The sequence below is a fragment of the Struthio camelus genome, chromosome 7, assembly GCF_040807025.1.
Source record: "Struthio camelus isolate bStrCam1 chromosome 7, bStrCam1.hap1, whole genome shotgun sequence".
Lineage (NCBI taxonomy): Eukaryota > Metazoa > Chordata > Aves > Struthioniformes > Struthionidae > Struthio > Struthio camelus.
The window spans coordinates 16,151,923-16,171,652 of NC_090948.1; the positions used below are offsets into that span (position 1 = coordinate 16,151,923).

The 19,730-nt window shown below is 38.9% G+C and overlaps 1 protein-coding gene across 7 annotated transcripts in view; it reads left to right on the top strand.

Annotated features, from left to right (window-relative positions):
* The window catches only part of BTRC (beta-transducin repeat containing E3 ubiquitin protein ligase), a 125,557-nt gene that overhangs the window by 12,681 nt on the left and 93,146 nt on the right, over positions 1 to 19,730 (top strand). For 3 of the 7 annotated variants that reach the window (XM_068949827.1, XM_068949821.1, XM_068949823.1), the window contains exons 2-3: positions 3,937 to 4,005; positions 15,451 to 15,558. The exons of 2 other annotated variants lie outside the window; for them this stretch is intronic. In XM_068949827.1, coding sequence (XP_068805928.1) covers positions 3,937 to 4,005; positions 15,451 to 15,558 — 177 coding nt within the window. The remainder of the gene's footprint in view (positions 1 to 3,936; positions 4,006 to 15,450; positions 15,559 to 19,730) is intronic. 2 more of the 7 variants (XM_068949822.1, XM_068949824.1) reach the window with 2 other exon arrangements.

The window sequence follows — 19,730 nt, forward strand, 5'->3', positions numbered from 1 at the left end:
AAAAGCCCAATTTCCGCTCAGTACTTAATTAGCACTTGTTTATGACACGGCGTCTGATTTGATTTTCAAAACAAATTGCACAGTAAAGAGGCTGATATTTAAACTGTATAGTAACCACAGCTCCAGCTGTGACTCAAATATTGTAAGCCTTCAGGGGTTGTGTTTAGGTTTAGAAAATAGGAACTCAGGCCTGTAATTAAATGTCCTCTTAAAAAAAATCAGCCTTTTGTAGGGATGGAATGTGGGTACTACTGAATTTTAAATGACTGACTTGTTCTCAGAAATCATTCTGTTATTCTAGATCTTGCTATGGACTGCACAAATCAAATGGGTTAAAAATTGAAGAGTAGATTACTTAATATCAATTACGGGTTGTAGAGAAAAAAAAGTGAGCAAAATAAGTTATTCTGGCCCATGGGTTTATAAAAAAAATTACAGTCTTAATCTATAGATAGTGGTGTAAGTTCTATGGGTACAGAGAAGTGCTAAAGAGAAAGCAGGCATTTCATACAGGGTAAAATTGCATTTCAGAACTACGAGTAAGTCTCTGGTTATGGAGTAAGTCATCTGTGGTGACAGACTCCTTTTTAAAGCAAGTTCTCAGTAATAAACTTGAAACTTGAATGGCTCAGAAGGGGAAGTAGTCAGGGTGGAACTGCAAACTAGTCACATAGATTAGACTGGGAAATAGCCACAAAACGCCATGATAGAAGTTAGCAGTTAGAGCACTTTCTAAGTTACTTTTTGAGAAAGGTGAATATAGTGCTGGTTGTTAGGGGAAAAAAGGAAAATTACCCTAGCAGTCTAACTTCCAATCATGTAAAATGCTGAAGCAGATGTTAAGAGAAAATATTACTCTTATGTATGATATTGCAACCGTGAGCATAAACAGTGTGTGCTCATGAAAATACAAAAAAAAAGTAGATCTTGCTGGGCAATTGTGTTGTTGATAGAATTGCCCTGAATGGATCATAATCATCAAAGATTTGAGTGTTGATTGACAAAATAGTACTACTTTCAAACAAGATAAATATCCCTATCCCAGGTCTTTAAAAGCTGTATGTGTGTGTGGGGGGGGGGGGGGGGGGTATTTTTTTTGTTTTGTTTTTTTTTAATGTCAAGGACATATGGGTTCCTCCTCAGTTGCTTGTATTTGCATGTGTGTTATCATTGGGACACCAAAATTTGCAAAGGTTTAACCAGGTGTCCTTATCTAATTGCTTGTCTGTACAGAAGGAGATATTCTTAAGGAGGTCATTCACAGTGTGCCTAGGAGGACAACACAAATTCAGAGTTCAGGAGATTGGTTGCAAAATCAAGTTTAGCCAATGGCGAATCCATATGAATTAAACGCTCTTGAGTCAGAGCTCAGAGATTTTCATTAAGTTGCACTTTTCTGTCAGTGCTTGCATTTGAAGTCAATGGCACTCGTGCTCCTAAAGGCTCACTCATGCACAGGTCCCACTCTAATGTCTTAAGCAGCAGTGTGTGGGTAGTAACATACCTTATACGATAAGATTTGCTTCTCTTCTGTATAGTTTATTTTCCTCTTAGGTGAGGATAGGCTTAGCAAATATAGAGGAGGTGTATCTTACTGAGGTTATTTTGCAAGTATGGTGCTGAAGAATGGGTGGTGGTGCCTTAGTTTGTCCTATTTGAATATTTAACTTGTGGATAATGGAAAAATAAATTGAGTTTACAGTAACTGTTAACCTGCTGAAAGTCCTGATTACTCTTATTGCTCATACTCGGGCAACTTTATTTGGAAGTCACAAAGATCTTATGTTAGTAAGAGTTGTCTAAATAAAACACATTTTTATCTTTGTTATTGGAGATGCTTCTGCATGGGAGTAATCCTGTTGATGTAAGTATATTAAGAGAGCTACTGCCATGTTTGCTGGACCAAGGTCTTCAAGTTAAATGGTTTAAATCAGTGTCTTAAATCAATTGCTCAAACAGCTCCAGCCTGATGGGCTTTACAAATGCTAAGCAGCCTGCCAGTCCTAAGAGCCCTGTTATCCTTTAATATGTAGGTTAGGTGACCAAAACAGAGAGGGAAGTGAAGTCATTTTTCGCAGATTTGTTGTGTGTACCTGGGCAGGCCTGAGATTAGTATTCGGGTCTCGTTACTCCTGACACTGTGATTTAACCGTAAGGTCATTATTTCTGCTTGTTTATGAGGACTTTATTTATATTCATTTCCTGCTAGGTGTACCATGCTGTGCTACTTTGAAAAAGCAACAAAAACACTTGAATGAAATGTAAAATACAGGTTTCTACAGTGTTCTTGTTAAATATGTAGCGCTTCATACAGATTCTTCCATTTTCAAAACATGCAGAAATGTCAGTGATTCCTCTCAGCAATCCTGTGAGGTAGGTTAAATAAATGTTGTCCTCATTTTACAGTAGTAGAGAGACTAACCACCCATGAAGTTAATGCTGAACTAAGGATTAGGTCTCAGAGCATGATGCTTCTAGTAGTGTAATGAGTCCCCTAAAACATAGTTTGTTAATGTGTTAAGCATTGCAAGTCCAAACTCAGCAGGTGAAAGCAGTAACCAGATATACTTGACTTTAATTTATCCGTATGGTGGTGGTTATTAAAATTTGTGTTTAACTGGGATTACTGGCTAGGACAGCACGGCATAATCTTGCTGCTGCTTTAAAAGATTTAGGAGGATTTCAGTTTAAACCATAGAGGAGCAAAAATGGCTGATGTTCTAAGTCCGTTGTGAAATACTGTCGGTGTACTTTTTAGAGACAAGATTTTAGTATGTTCTAGTTCTTGGAATTTGAAATAAAAACAAGGCTCGACTAACTCCCCACCGTAGCTGTGAAGGTTTTTCATTCAGGGGTGATAAAATTTTCTGTTCAATCCAATTGTATTCTATACAATGTTACAAGTACCAAGGTAGGCACAGTTTGTACAAACTAAATATTGTGTTGACACAGGAACAAATGGGAATAAACTTGCCTTGAAGAGATTTGGTCTGAAGATTAGAAAGAGGTTTCCAGCCTTTCGAAAGGCATGGTGGGGGGTATGCATCTGCTGTTTTGGAGGGGGAGTGCAGTGAGTTGTTAAAGGCGTTGCAAAATAGTTGCCTGCAGTAAGAAAGGACTCTGGACTTGGTGTCTGAGGATGTCCTGTCTGGTCCTGTTGCTTAGATGTGATTTTAATTTCTATGCATCTCCTTTGGGCTGAACAAAGGGGGTCACAGTTGAATCCACATGATTGTGAAAATACCTCTGAACTGCAAATGGATGTAATAAAAGGCAGCATTTCATTTTTGCTATTTTTTTTTCCTAGCTGTAAGTTATGTTTTGTGCTACCAGTGCGACTGGTTGTCCTCCCTTTTCTTCAACCTGCTAAGGGAGGAAAACAAATAGGTGGAGATCATGTTTGTCTATCACTTTGAGGCATAATTTATAGCAGTGTGTGAGTGTAGTTTCCTGTTACCCCTGTGTTGAGGCTGCACCTCTTCAGGGATTTTCCTTAATCTTTACACATTACGCAGTGTGTGGTACAGCCGCGTTGAGGATAGTGACTGTAAAAACACTCTCATAGCTTGACTGCTGCTGTTTTGACACCATTTAGCTTTACATACTAGCAAAAGCATTAATGACCATGAGTATCTATTGCTGCATCCACCACAGGGGCAGCGCTTATCCGAGTGCATTTGTGTGGGAATTTTAAAGAAAAACCTGTATGCTGAGTTGAAATGTAAAATGGCAGAAAATGTAAAAATGATTTGATTGGAAAAGTGTTCTTAAAACAGCTGATATGAGAGTAGTATTTAAACAAGAACTTATTTGGGGGCTGAACCTTCATATGTGGTTTAAGACGTCTGCATTGTTTAAAATAATCCACAATTTAGACTTAGGTTAGCTAGGTCCCAGTGTAAAAGGAGGTCTCTCTTTATGTCTATTCTCTCCTAGCCGCGAATACACATGCCAAAAGATGGATTCCAACTTATATCTTCTGGATACCAAGCATGGCTAAAGCAGGTTGGACTGTATTATTGTTATTCATCTCATGTGAGGGACTGTGTTGGACACCTGTGCTTGTCTCATTAGTGAAATACATAAATGAGGGTGTAATGAAGTTATAGTGCCATGTTAGCTGATACCCTTCATAGCCATCACTGTTTTGTGTTTATGCATGCTGTGTTTGTGTAACATTTTCTCACATGTCTTATGAATGTGCACTTCTTGTAAATACAAGTTCAAAATGCAGTCACCTGAAAAGAAAAAAGGGTCAGAGTCTGAAAAGAAATCTGCAACAGCAGCTCAAATTACAGAATTAAAATGGGCCTTCAAACGTAAAGCTGCGTGGTGGTGGTGGTAATAATGGGGAGGCCAATGGGTTAAAACACATGAGAATTGCATCTAGAGTCTAATTCAGATCTGACTGGGTGAAACAAGTATGGACACTTACTCACATCACCTAACAATTGTGCAGTTTGACACAATCTGACACTGTGGGGACTCCCCACTCAGAAGTGGCCTAGTGCTATATTACTCTGGCTGTTATTAAAGGCCAGGCTTTAGATGTCTCAGCAGTCTGCCTCTAGCAATTGCTGTCAGCTTTTCACTTTTGTGAGTGAAATATTCCCCTTCAGGAAAAAAAAAAAGCTTAATTTACAAATTGCGTTTATAAATCTCTTCATCATACGTGTATCTTCATGAGAGAGTGCAGTGTCCTTGAGAAGGTATAGCTTGAAGTTGCTGTTTTTGTAGAAAGCCAGAATGATTGTGTTGTTATGGCAACGAAAAGTGGAAATATGAAAACAGCACAGATAAGCTGCATCCTGTTGTCGTGGCAACTAGAGTTGTGAAAATGATGAAATATGGTGGTGAAAGGATATGTGGTACTGTGAGCCCAACAGAAACAAAGAACCAAGTCGCTCGGGTTGAGTGGGAGAGAATTAAAAACAACCGCAAAAAACCTTAAGACACAAGTTTCACTGGAGATGCGAACAGGATGGATTTGGTTCTCTCCAGTAGTGTCTCTGTACCTTACAAGTAATAAGTGGCAACTTGTTTGTGCAAGTTGCTTGCTGCTGTCAACTCACATTGACTTCTGTGAAACTGAGGAGAAATTGAATGCTTGTAAGATGATGGAGATTGAATCCGACATTACATTTGCACACCATAACTTTGAGTGATGGGCTGCAAAGGTGCAGCGTGGTTTGGAGCTTCTATCTGAGAGACCATATCTTTCTTTCTTGTAGTCTGCACTAGTGAAGGTCAGTTGGGATGTTGAAGCTGATATTTTCTTGATTTAAACTCTGCTGAGCTGGAGGCAAGGCGTCTCGGAGGGGTCTCAACTCTGCAATTAATGTGTGACAGAGCTCAAGTTTGTTGACGTATGGGGCATGGCACCAGTTGTGTGGTTTTTGTGTTCTCTTTTATCTCCGAGGCAGACAGACCTGCATCTGATCTTACTGTATTGTACTGCCAGTGCTGTGCTGCAGGTGAGGTGTATGCATTTTGCCTGTGAAAAAAAAAAACCAAAATGCTCAGTCAGTGCCTTTCACAGGGAGACTTTCGCATTAGGCAAACTCAAAGGAAGAATCAGAGTAAGTTATTTTATTTGTATATTTTTCTGTGTGGCTGCTTTCCTTTAGGTTTTAGTTTACTGTTATCTGTAACAGTAGGTTCTGAAGTCTTTATCTTAAATCTCGTTACTCCTCCTCGATTCAAGGTAAAGGTATAAACCTGAGCTTGTGTCATCAGCAGATGCTGTCATGGAAATAGCTTTGCTATTCCAATTTCAGTGCTGTGATTTCACCACAAGGTATGTAGGTAAGGGAGTTGATACAGAAGGCTGGAAACTTACTCAAAGGAAAGAGTAAGATGCGGAGATGTTTAAGTATCTATCTGTCTGTCTATCTGCAGAGGTCAGATTCATTTGGTGTAGGGTATGTCCAAAGGCCTTACTTGTAAAAATTCTTAAAACAGTATATTGGAAAGAAAGCCACTTTTATTTAAAAGCAGTAATGTGAACATGCAGCCAGATGGAGTGGTGTCTGTGCATCACGTTTATTCCTCCTTGTGCCTGTGTGTGTGTTTAACAGAATTCAAAAGTAATGATTTTTTTCCTCAGTGTAGCTGAGTATTGATCTGCTGCCTGGTTTATATGGAATGTGAGAAGTATTTCAGTAACACATTGTATTAATGTGAGCTAGAAGCAGTTTATATTACAAATGAGGTGGAGGAAGATGGAGTTCTGCAAGAGTGGACACATACTATAAATATCCATAAAACTGACAATTTTATCTAAAAACAGTGCTGACTGGATTTGCGTATTTTCAGCCTACTTAAACTGGAGATAATAGTTGAACAGTACCTGAGCATGGGTCGCCCACACTAATGCCATTACCCTCTGCCCTTTAATGGCAGGTTTTTATATTCAACGTTGTTGTGCTGCAGTGGAGAGTTGTATTGTGTTGCTATGTGGGCTAGAGGAAATACAATACCAATGGCCAGAAATGCATGTTGCTTTCAAGAATAGGATTTTAAGTCGGCTATTAAGGTCTCTTTACTCTGTTTCCTGTGAGCTTATTCTTTGGAAAAAGCCAAACACCTGCAGTTATTTTATTCAGCCTTGATCTTCATTTAAGCCTTTCTTTGAATGGCAGCATTGTGTTTCTAGCAGCCTGTAACATCCCATCTCCTAGATGTTGACCCTTTTGAAAACAAGCTGCAGTCGACTTCTAAGGCAGGGGCGTGTGTATGTGTTAATTTGTGTATGCATATGATCAATAGGCATGACATATTCCAAATCCTGTATTGTATTGAAGCCTTTTTGAACTAAAGTGTAAAAATGGGCAAATTAAGCTCTTAATTAGCTGAAACATTTACAAAACATTACTTTGATTACATTAATGGGGAAATTAAAACTATCATTTTTGGGTGGCTTGTGACACATGATAATTCAGAGTTAAAGCTAATCCTTTTCCCTCACATACCATTGCGAGCAAGTGTGCATCACATGGGGTATGTAATATAACGCACTCATCTGAGCCTTCCTGCCTCCCACTGTCTTTCGGAGTAGAATTTTTAGGGCCAAGTTATAAACCTGTAAACATGTTTTATACTGGAAATTCTTGGTGCTACCTTAACTAGATTGGTGCCAACAAAGGCCAGTATAATTGAACAAGGCATTTGAGATATTAATGGTCTGCACTACAGTCAAGTCAGCTGGAAAACAGAGTATAAAAACCAGGACCATGGTGAAAACAGGATTCTTCCACTAGAACTGCACTTTCCTAGATGGAAAAATGCAATGACTCTAGAGATGTTTTGATTTTATTTCCATAATTTTGTCATCTGACATCCCCTCCTTATCTTCAAAAGGATGTATTCTATTTCCAGTGAATTGATATGCTTTTTAAAATTCAAATACTAATTTATTGGGAAGAAAGTTAAATGAGCTTTCTATATACAGTTCATTAATAATACTTGGCACTTGCATAATACTTTGAGAATGCGAAGTGCTATGCAGACATTTCGGTTATCCTTGAAACGGTTTTGTTTCGTAGGTGCGTAACATAATCCAGAGTGATTTCAGGGAATTGCACAGAATTAGAGATAGGAGAAAAACTATTGAAACTTCCATTTCATTTCTCCATCAGTGTGGGATTTTTCTCCACAGCTTGTGTTATGAAACTTTGAAGCTAAGTCACAAAAGCGTCCCAAGTTGGGGATGTTTCAACCCATTTCCTATTCCCTTTTTTCTTTCTGTTTAAGCTTCATAGCTGTTCAGATTCAGTAATGGTTAGGAAGGTTAGGTTTCTATTTATTATTATAAAGATAGTGATTTCAGTGTTATGCTCTTGACTCCCTCTTGTCTCAGTTTTTGCTGTTTAGATGCCAGTGCTTTGTAACTGCGAACACGTTCAATCTTTGACACCCCTCTAAGGTAGGGTAGTTCTGTTGTCCTTGCTCTGCAGATACAGGACTGAGATGCAGTGTTGCTCTGATCTCCTCAAACTTATGCAGAATGTCTATGTCAAAGAATTATATTTTGAGCCTCCTGAATCTCAGGCTGTCTTCTGCATCCTCTTCCATTTATCTCTTGTGGCATAATAAGATTTTAAATTGTTTGAGTTTGTTGCAGAATGAGGCCTCGGATAAGGTGAAGCTTAATAGCAACTGTTTTCTTATGAAATGCTCTTGGTCTTATTTAAAAGATCTCAATTTAAAGCCTTCAAATAGTTTCATGCTTTAGACCTTGGTGAGCTTGCTTTTAGGGAGTTTAAATAGGACTTACTGTTATTAATGCCATCTTTGGTGTTGCTTAAAGCAGCATGTACAAGTCTCTACTTGTTAGACTCCTGAAGAAAGATATGGCATCTGAATCTTAAAGCTCCGCAGGTGCACTCGTTTGGATTTGTCAGCTTCATGGATTAAAGAGCTATAGTTATGAGAACATTAGTATTGTCTGGTTCAGAGATGATCTGCACAAGCCCCCCCAGGCACTTGGCAACTGAGGATCTCCTATGCCTTATAGATGGGAAGTTGGCTCCTGTCTGGGGCAGGTAACTTCTATTGATCTTGAATCTCAGAGGCTGAACAACTCCTGTAACCGCTCTCTGGGGAAAACAGTTCTTCACAAACATTTATCTAAAAGCTGTGATCTGATCCTCCTGGATCCTGCTCAGGTAAGAAATTATTTGGATAATCTAAATATATGTAGACGGGCCCTTTTGGATGTCTCTTATCTTTGATATTTAAGAGTAGTTAGTGAGCTGGAATCTGTTGCTAAAAGTTACTGTATGCTAGGGAGTTACCAGAGGATTAAAGAAATGTCTGCATAATATGTATGTTCAGGAAAATTGACTGAGCAATTAGATGAAAAGTGGGAGGCTGGAGGAATCATGTACGGTGCTTTGAGCTGCTTGTGCATAGCAGAGCTTGCAGAACCTATTAAACCCACAAGCCATAGGGTGGATGGGGAAACCTCTGCACTGAATGCAGTGATCTGTACCAGGGTAAGAAGTCTGGTACTTCAAAAGTTGGAAATGTGGGAGTGTTGTACTTGAACACTGCCAGAAGATTACAGCTTCTGATTTGTGACACCTAATTGGTTTGAAGACTGTTTCCACAATGTCCAAGGAACACGTTCTCTGCTTTTTGTAAGTTAGATTCTGGGTTGGTTTATTTGCGGTTTCTGAAAATACTTAAAGGTCCTTTAATAAGACTGTTCCTATTTTGCTATAATAAAAGTCATTGCACACAGACCACTTTGAATAGTCCCCAAACATGTTTGTGGAAATGTGACCAAAGTGTCTGAACATAATAGAAGCTGAAAATTGTGAAGAGCATTTTTCTGATAGCAACTACCTGTTGCTCTTTGCGATTCTGGTGCAGTATGTGGCAGCTAGAGCTGACAGTTTGCAGGCTAGTTGAACCCTGAAAGACCCTTCCCTCAGTCACACTCTGAGGAATACTGTACTTCCCTTTCTGTTTTACACCTCTAATCTTCTTGCTGTGGAAAAAGTGCCAAGAAGTCAGTGGCAAATCAGATCAGAATTATCTTGTTTTAAAACACTAAATAAATAACTTCAGGGAACAGTGGTGTGCGATGTAAGGAAGTGTAAGCTCTAACCGTAAGTTTTCTGGATGTTGTTTTTGGCTTAATTAAGACTTACAGTTTTTAATGTTTTTCTTATTTTCAAATGCAAACGCACAAACTTTTGGAGAAAGTTATAAAAGTATTAATTTGCTCTGAGCCGTGCTGGTCTCTTTGGTAAGTTCATAATTAGACAGGATTTTTTTTTTAAATGGGTATTCTTGTCTCTCAGGTATATAACCGTTCCATAACGGGTAAATCTGAATTCATACGTTAGGGTTTTTAAAGGCATATTATTTACACAATTCACTGGAATGGCTCTTCTGGAAGTTGGGTGGCTCTCTCATGTAATTACGTATTTAGTATGCCTTGTATCCACTGTTGGGGTGGAAAAAGAAAGAAAAAGAGCCCCACGAAAAACTACTAGAATACAAACTAAAATAGAGGGGGGGAGGGAAAAAAAAGAATTTGCCGCTCATTCTGTTCTTGCAGATTTTTTTAAATGTTCTATCGTATACCTTTTCCCCGAATGAGAAGCCCATATGGTCAAGTGTTACCCAAGCTAAAAAATTAAATGCATTTGGCAGTTGTTAAATTGCAAAAATACAAAATATGCACTGGGAATTTCTTATCAAATTTCCTCCTTCTGTTCAGATAGGTATTATCTTTAATTGGATACATTTATTTATATATATATATATATATATATATATATGCACACACATGTATGTGTATATATGTATGCACACATACACACACATGCACTTTTATATATCTTATATATCTTTTGTGTGTGTGCATATATAAAAAAGAGGTTGAAAAGATGAAAAGTGAACCAAGGAGAAGAACTAAAATGTCACTTCTTAGCCAGAAGTAAATTTCTGGAATTGTTATTAAGTTTCACAAGACCAGCATTTGTAGTAACGTTTAATGCAATGCATAGAATTCTGTGATGACAGGAATAGTGCATACTGGACGCAATGTGAAAGTGATGTGTGTTTTATTTTTGGCATTGGGTTACTTAAATATGTGGCCAAAAAAAGCCAGTGTGAGTGTGAATGAAGAGTATTGGGGTTTGTTCTGTGCTTCTTCATGTTATTTGATTAAAAAGAAAAAATGATTGTGAGGAGGAGGAAGCCTCCTAACATCTGAACATGCATTTTTGATAAAGCATCATAAAGGATCAAGATTCCTAAGGCACGTTTCCTACTTCTTCTTAGAAAGAATGCAGGAAACAATACTCTGAAAACTTTTTCTTTTCAAGGAATATTGTACTTCACAGCCATCCCATTTTCTCATTCTGAGGTGATGACAACAAAAAATGGGGAAAGATCTTGTCTCATCATACCAAGATTAGGCCTAACTGATGTAGTTTTATTACCCTTCTAAGCGTCTCTCATATTTTATTTGCTCCAATTTGGGTGATAGAATTTCTAGCACTTATTTTCCCCTCTTGTTCTGCTTTCTCTAATAGTTCCAACTTGTGTCCTATTTCTGTTTCTCTTAATACAACCTTATCTGTTTCCTGGTTTAGTCAGCTGGATCAGCTAGAAAAGGTCCTATTTCTCGCCATATTTAAACTCTTCAGCTCTTGTCAGCATGTGGCATATTCTGTTTATGCACCTTAATAAATATTGGGTGAACAGGATGTTAATTCCCATCTCCCAAGAGAAGTAGAAATTGTACTGCTGTATCTTTAGAATTGAACCACATACAGCACAGGGCACTGTCCTAGAAGAGGAATAATTCTGAACGAGGAAAGGACTGAAAAGTGTAGTTAGCAGCTGACCTTAGTATTGTGTACAGTCGATCAAAAATCAGCGATTGGAAAAAAAAAATCAGTTTTCTTTTTGGCTTTGCCACTGACTTCATAAAATGTGCAACTGTATGTTACCTTGCTTGTAAATCAAAGGTGTTTTAGGCACACAGGTTATCATAAGGTTGAGTGTAGGCTTCAGACATGAATAATAGATTATTGAATTTTAATTGTTATGCATTTTAACATATTAACATATTAACGATTAATACTATACTGCTGCGTAATTATTTCTCCAAAGTGTAGAATCTCCTTGAACTAGTTTTCTATTTTTTTGTTTACAGTGAGCTCATACTTTGTTTTTTTCACGTCTTCTGTGTTCTGTGTAGTTGTAAACAGTAGTAGTCCAAGAACTTTTGTTTTTTACCTATGTAGAACTACTTAGTTTTACAGGAGAAGGTGATATATTTCTGACCTGTAACACAATTTCCTAAAACTGTATTAGTTACTCTACTATATTGTATTTGCTGAAGGACCAGAAGGGAACAAATTTGATACAAAAAAAGTCAGAAATTTTAATGTATAATCTTGTAATGCAATAGCAAATAATGAAATTAATTTCTAACACTAGCAAAAATGTAGGCATTGAATGTGTGCTGAGATTTGTCTTTAGTTACATTAAATAATTGGAATAGAGGGTAGATTATTAGAGGCAAAGCATCTGATCTGGTCAAAAACGTTCTTGCAATGCAGTTGCAAGAAGAATAGTTGAATAGTTGAAAGTAGGGCTTCACTTCAGCTCCTGGTTATTGCCCACTCGCCTGGGCCAGTAACTGTGAATGCTTCTGCTCTGTTTTAATTCAAAGTAAGGCAAGCCCATTTTAATCACCAGAGGAGCAGCTGGTACCAGCTTCTGTCAGGAGGAGGTTGTAGATCTTGTTTAAAACAATGTTCCCTGTATTTCTTTAGTGGGAAAACATATTTTTGAGTTTGAGAGAGGACTGGGAGAGGACTTAAAACTCGATCAGAAAAAGAAATCAAGTTGTTGTGAAATCATTCCCCGTCTAGCACCACTTCATGTGCTTGAAAGCTGCTTAGCTTTTATAAAGTACTTTTGGATCAGAAAGGTGCTGCAGAAGTCCAAAATATTAATATAGTCGGGAGTGAGGAACGTAGAGATACTGCTGCCTCCTGGTGCCATCCTTAGCAAGCAATATCCGCGTTCCCGTTTGGCTCTAGCCCAAACTCGGTGCCTCTGTATCTTTGTCCTGAAGAATCGATGTAGATAGACTTGAGTTCAGGAGAGGATTTTGTCAGGCAGCTTTCAGGCAGCGCACGCCGAGCCAGTCCCTTGTTTGTGGAGCTGACAGGACAAAAGTGAGTGTTTGACACGTGGCTTGCTCGGCGGATGGGGATAGAGGCTGCTGAGATTTTCAGAGATCAGGCTGTAAATGAAGTTGTTCTGTTGGGTCACTCATCTGATTTACACGCAAGCTGTTTCTATTGAAGCACCTGGGGCCTTTTGTTCATGCTTGTGAATAAGCCTCTTTTCCGTCAGCGACAGTAATTTAGAGTCTCTGCTTCCTTCAGTAGGTAAAAGGCAAGTAAGTACACTTTTCCCTGTGTGTGCGCAACTTTACCCCTTTATTTACTTTTTTTAAGAGAAGTAACAGGACTGTATCAGTATTATAAACTTTGTTACATACTGGAGTAGATCCAGAAGTCATCTGAGGTGTTGGTTATTTTTTATGGTGTGCTTCCTAGATCTAGGATAATATGAAGCAGCAAGAATAGGTAGGTGAGTAAGAATATCCTCAGGTGCAGGGAGTTCTGCAGAACAGACCTCCAGGATTTTCCTTTGTTATCATGGCAATTTTAGAGGAAGACGTTACTTTGTAAGTGCCCTGGCATAGTGGGGTACGTTTACAATTTCAGATTGCAACCCCCACCCCCAAATAGCCATACCTGCTTCTTGTAGTGACTCAGAAACTGGTCTGAGCCATAATTTGGCATGACCTTTGAGACAGCATAAGCAAGCATTGCCACTGACAGAAGCTGTCCTCTTTTTTCCCTGCCTCTGTCTTTTCATGCTTTGGTCAGTACAACTATTTAAAGTAGCCTCTTTATTTTGTTCACCTACTTTGAGTCGCAATCAGTTCTTCAATCTCCTTCGCCGTCACCAGACAAAAGCCTCAGCCAGCACATGGAAAGAGAAAGCCTGGGAGGAGGGAATGAATAGCTGGGGCAAGACTCTAATAAGTCTGTATTCAAAAAATACTAATTAATTTATTATGTATTTGTACTATATTATGAATTCTAGATTGGGTAAATGGCAAGCAGCTGAATGCTTACCTAGTGAATTTGCTTTGTATTAGCAAGGTTACCATGTTGTAGTTTGTTACTGCTTTGTTACTGTGACTTTCTTCAAGAGTGCTGATAAACAACTTGGCTTACATTAATGCATTTAATGCATTATTAAATTGGTGAGATGTTTAAACATGAAGGTACACTTAGTGTTTTTTTTTTTTTTTTTTTGCTAATGGTCACAACATCTTAATAGCTGGAGTGATACATATTGTGCTGCAAAAAAAAAATTACTGGGATTTGTAAGATTTTTGTATGTGGGAGGGAGTGTTTTCTTGAAGGTCAGGATAGCAAACAAGGAAGTACGGCTCTTTTTTTTTCCCCCTTGTTATGATACTTCGGCCGTCATTCTTTGTCTCTCAGGAAAGGCATCACCTACATTTTCTTGTTAGGTGTAATATCATAGAGATTTTGAAACTCAAGAATTTTATTACTTAAAAACCTCTTTCCTTTTTAAAGAAAGTGAGGTGAGGGAATTATTGTAGGGTGCCATAAAGTTCTAAAAATCACATTTATATAGGTTATGTTCCCCAGTAATCTTGTTACACTATTTCTGGAACAGAAGCATAAATGGCAACAAAGTGCACCAAAGAACATGGTGATAGACAGGGTTAATCTCTCTGTATCTCTACTATGTAGACACAGTAAGAAATCAGAGATGTTGGTGATCACCCTCTTTCTGCTCATTCAAGGACTGGTTGCATAGCTCCTACATATGAACTTAGTGCAAGATTTTCTAGTCCTCTTAAGAGCAGTGAGAAACAGTGGCCCGAAAGGCAGCTGTCATTTCATACCCGTTCCAGCTGCCCATTCCACTCAGACTTCCTACCATCCCCCCTTTAGGGAAAAAAAAAAATCCACAACAATTTAATATGATGAGGGGTGCAAAAAAGAGTACTTACTATGGCTTGAAATTTCTAGCTTCTAAGCTATCACATCTTGCAGTTTTCGTAACTAGCTGCCTGTTTAAAAATATACTTTTTCCCGCCTTACCAGTACTTTGAAAAAATACAGCTGTTGTAAGAGCAATTTTTATCATAATACATCGCTAAATTTAATAGTAGGGATTTAAAATGAACAAGCAATTCTGTATATGTCAGCTTTGACTACCAAAATGAATGGAATTTTCTGTGATTGGCTGCTTTGGCTCTTCTTTTGTATTTCATGTGTTTGGAGGAACAGAATCTATTTGTTGTAGTAATTGTATTTAATGAATAGCAAGGCAAGTAGAAACAGGAAACTCCTAAAAACTGTTATCAAGTTCCTAGTGACCTTGGACTGCAGGACTTTCCTTCTATCTCCTTTGGAATTTAAAAAAAAAAAAAAAAACAAGCCATACAAAACGTTTTCTTTCCCTGCCAGTATTCCGTCTGGAGTTGTCACTTCCTTTTCTGCTTCCCTTGCAAATTGCTTGCTTTGTGTTGTATTGTGTCTGGGCAGTGGCTATGCATGGAGAAGAGGCCTGGCTAATTGTAAAGAAATTTTTTTATTAGCGAGAAACTCACACATTGGCATAAAAAAGATCAAAAACTTACTTTCTTGATCCGTACTGTCTTTTTCTTGCTACTATGACATCTGCTAATCTTTGGGGAAGGAAAAGGCTCATCAGCAGTTTGTATTTTCTTAAAGATGTCTCAGTCTTTAAGGCCAGTTGCAGTTGTGTTGGTGCCAGTCAGCTAATCCTTGAAAGTACCTGTAATCTGTGCCATCCTGTCTCATATAGCCCCATCTCATAGTTGTCCTTTCTCTGCAGTGCTCTATGCCCAGATCTCTGTGGCTGGGCTGCTCCAGCCTGGCGGACAGCATGCCCTCGCTGCGATGCCTGTATAACCCAGGGACTGGCGCACTCCCAGCTTTCCAGGTACTTTCTGTCTCTCCTCGCTCCTTCCTTTCTCTCCGTCTGTGTACGTGTGCATCTGCTTCTCTACTCTTGCTTGCTTACCTCCATTTATTCTGCTGCGTACTGTATGCCTCTCCTGTGTCATGCAGAACCCTTCCAGTATTTAACACCATCTTGTGCAGATTCAGGGTGGCTCAGTACTGGGGCATTTCCATTACCTTGATTTAATATAATTATTTTGCCTAAATTGGTTTGGTACCATTATCTTTTCCATTGGTTTTCGGTTGTGTCAAAAATATACTGCTTAATTATATTTGGCAAACAGTATCCGTCACACAGTCTCCGATCTGGCTGCTCATACAGTGATTCCCTTTCTATCTAAATTTTCTGTATGCTGTTTAGAGGACTGAGGGGGTGGGTTCATTGCCATGGTGATAACTATGCCTGCATTTGTTTACTTTATTAAATTTATTAGCAGTAGTCTGGGCACTTTCACTACACAAAATTATTGCACAAGCAAGCTGTTAATCAAATGGCGAATAAAGTAAACCTATTTTTCTTTGGTCTCTGAGTCTGTTAGATTCTAGCTTTTCTCTGTCATAGGATGGCTTTCTGCCAGACAGGGTCTGTTCAGACGCTTCGGATGACCAGGAAATCTTAAAAAATTTAGCTACTCTCCTGTGGGCAGAGAGCGAGGCAACTATTGGACGAGTGGTTAGAAGCCTAGCTGAGGCTCTCAAGATCACTGCAAACATTTCAAAATGGCATGTAGATATAAATGGGGGGCAGTCAGGACTTGACTGCAGAGATGCTGTGTTCGTGTTGGATGCTCTGCTGTATCTGAGATGATTCTGTGAACTGCGGTGACTCGGGGACCTCGGGGATATTTCTGTAGAGAGCGTGCTTGTCGGAGCTCATGGTAGCATGAATGTTTATTTCAAGGCTTACGCTATTGCATTTTTTTGACCCAACCTGTGGCAAAGAGTTTTATTCAGCAGCTTTTGGAGAAACCAGGCATAACAGATAATCTAGAACCTTCCTGAAATCTTGAATCATTGTGATGAAAGTTCATTACCTGCCTCCAGAGAGAGGGATAGCATGCAAGGATTATTTTGAATTTGGTTTCTGGCTCGTAGGACTGGGAGAGTGCTGTGGAAGTAATCCCCTCGGTCTCAAGGGAGGCTTAAGTGTCTTGCATCATTTTGCTGCGTGTCTTTTTGCTGAGCTAGCAGGAGCAGTGATGGACTCCGGAAGGTGTCCTGCCAGGCCTCCTTTGCTGAAGCAAGCTTTTAGCAGAGCTTTCTGGTGGGGAGGGGATATAAGACTTTTTATTAGTCTAAGAGGACTCTGGAGACAACGGGCAGAATTTAGAATCCTACTTCTAATCCTGATTTGCATAATTTGACTAAATCGAATGGGCCTCATTTTTTGGGCTTTGTGCTATCGAATAAATCTCAGACCTCTTTAAGCTCAGGTTTTAGAGAACCTTAGCAGCCTATGTAAAGCAGTTTGTAAACTCAGATTGGGACTCCTCTCTTTCTGCTTCAATTCTTTTTGATTATTCACAAAAAGCATATGAAGTGTTTAGAAAGGCGAGGGGAACTAGCTTCTTTTAGCTCAAGATATCTTTCCTAATGACAGATATGAACAGCAACTTTACTGCTAATACAGTGCATTGATGTTTGCAATCAGATGAGTCAGCTGCACAACCATTTACTACATATTGCCTTCTTGGAAGTGCAGCAGGACTTTGACATCTGCATTCCTGCAGATTTTGAGACATTTTCTTGGATATTTAGTGACTACAGGGACTGGGGAAATCTGCCTCATTTGCCGTCTAAAATGGTTTGCTAGCATTCTTCAAAGTGCTCCTTGTTTCCTATGTTGAGGAACTCATTTAGTGCCAATTGAGAGAGAACTAAATTGCCAGCAACAGCTTCTGCAGCAGTGAGTCATCCTTATTTGAATCTATTTTTTCAATGGGCTTTGATCCCCATTAGCTTGCATGGTCTGAAGAAATCTCCCCTCTAGGAGGCATGGCTTCTGCATTTTCCAGTGCAGTAATCTAAATGGGAGTGGTTTGGAGCCTGCTTGAAGCTGCGATACTGAAATATTTCATCATTCTTTAATGCTTTCTTTGGTACTGAATCTTCAGGAAAGCATTAAAGACTGCCTTGTAGCCCAGCAAATTTTCTCATGTTAAGTTATTTTATTTTTTCCCTAGCAAGCTTGGAGTAACTGAAGGAGCATATCAATGTTCTTTGCTTGTGGCAAAAGAGAAGGTGCCATCTGGAAGGCTACTTAGTCACCGCTGAATTTGTCTAGTTATTTACATGCTTACCTTCAGATGATCAGACACAAATGTGGAAACAGGCTCTTTTTGAATAGCTCAGTTAAAGCCCTGCTGACTTCTCGTGGGAAGCATTGGCAGATAGTCGATTTAGAGATGATTCTGTTAATATGTCAGATAACTCCATTTTTCTTCTTTGTGTGTTTTTATCATCAGAGACACTTGTGTGCAAACAGGATCTTCTAGTTGCTCAGTTCCATTTGGCAATCCTCTCACACAGGGAAAAGTTTTAAGGCTAAACCCAGGGATGGGGAATAAGCAACTAGAAAACACTAGTTTTGTTTTTTGTTTTTTTTTTTTTGCTTTTTGTTTAAACCTCGTTTATCTCACAATGCTTTGCAACTATTGTGTGTGGTTGTGTAACTGAATTTCATATGGCTCGTGGAGGAAGATGGCATCATTTTGGAACATGAAACCCTGTAAGACACTGGGAAGGTGATAAAGAGGACGTTTTGAGATTAAAAAGGCCAGCCTTTTCATCTTCAGTGTCTTGGATGCCAAGTTTTACTGCACTGTCACCCATCAAAGTAACGAAAAATTATTTTGCATGTAGATTTTCCTAATACGGAAAAATGACTCAGAGTAGATTTTTTTTCTAAAAATCCATGTTTTGAAAGTTTCCAGATATGCCAACAGGTGTCTGTTTTCATGACACTTTTCCTCTGAAGATAATTGCTTCCCCCTTCTTAAAATATTTGCCATGCATGTTCAGAAGGCTCAGTTTATGTTGCATTTAATACTCTCCGTTCTTTTCAAATTTTGATTTACAGTTACACCCAACAACTGTGCTGAGAGAATAACTGTATTAAGCCTTCCAGATTTGCAGAAGACCATAGCGTTTCCTTGAATTCTTTTCTATAGGCTGTGGTGTAGATGAGATGTTTAGGAGCAACCTTACCAAAGGTTATGTACCAAGGTAATTGTAGAGGACTGTCCAGTTATTTCTTTTTACCCAGTGGACACCCCTCACAAGCACTGGGTGCAGTTTAGATTGTAAACTTTTGGAGGGAAAATCATGCTTTTCTTTCTTTCTGGAGCCTAAGCACCAAATCAAAAAGTAAAGAGTAGTTTTGTCAGCTTTTCTCAGCTTTTCTTTGCCACTTCTAAAACGCAGTAGTTCTGTAATGGGCTTTAGTAATCAAAGAGGAGGATTAACAATCTTACGATGGAGTTAGCAGCATCTTGTTGCATGTAGGAGTGTCTCTCTCTGGAATGCCAGAAATTCACCTTCTGTTCCAGACGCAAAGGTCTCGATCATAAAGAACTGCACGTCAGGGTTTGTCGGACGAAGGGGACAGTTTTCTGCACGGTTTTGAAGAAGCGAAGCCTGTCTTCCTTGTTTTTTGCAGGAAGCTTCCGCATAGTTGAGGAAGGCAACTGTGTTAGTCAAAATGAAGTAATACATATAGGAATGTATGTGAGGTTTGTGAAAAGGGAAGAAGAATTGGCCTGCTTTACACTGCTCCTTTTCTTTGGCCAGAGATCTTTTTTTTGGAGAAAGCGGTGGGTCAAAGGTGTAAATGATCTGAAGTGATGGAAGCCTGTTGAACATATGAGTTGATCTCTTCCTCACTGCTCAAATGATTTTTGCGTCTATTTTTTCTGATGTTTCTATTTTCACATTAGGAAATGAAATATTTTCTTAAAGAAGCATTTTCTATACATTCTGTTAGAAACTGGCATCCTTGTAGATTTCCTTCAGACCATTCATGCATTTTGCCTTAAAAGTTGAGTTTTTGTTCCTGAAAAATCTTATATAACTATGAGAAGCAGCAGTACGTTATTTATGGTCTTATAGTAGGTGAAAGCCAAAGTCTTGGGGTGAGCGCAAGCAGTGCATGCT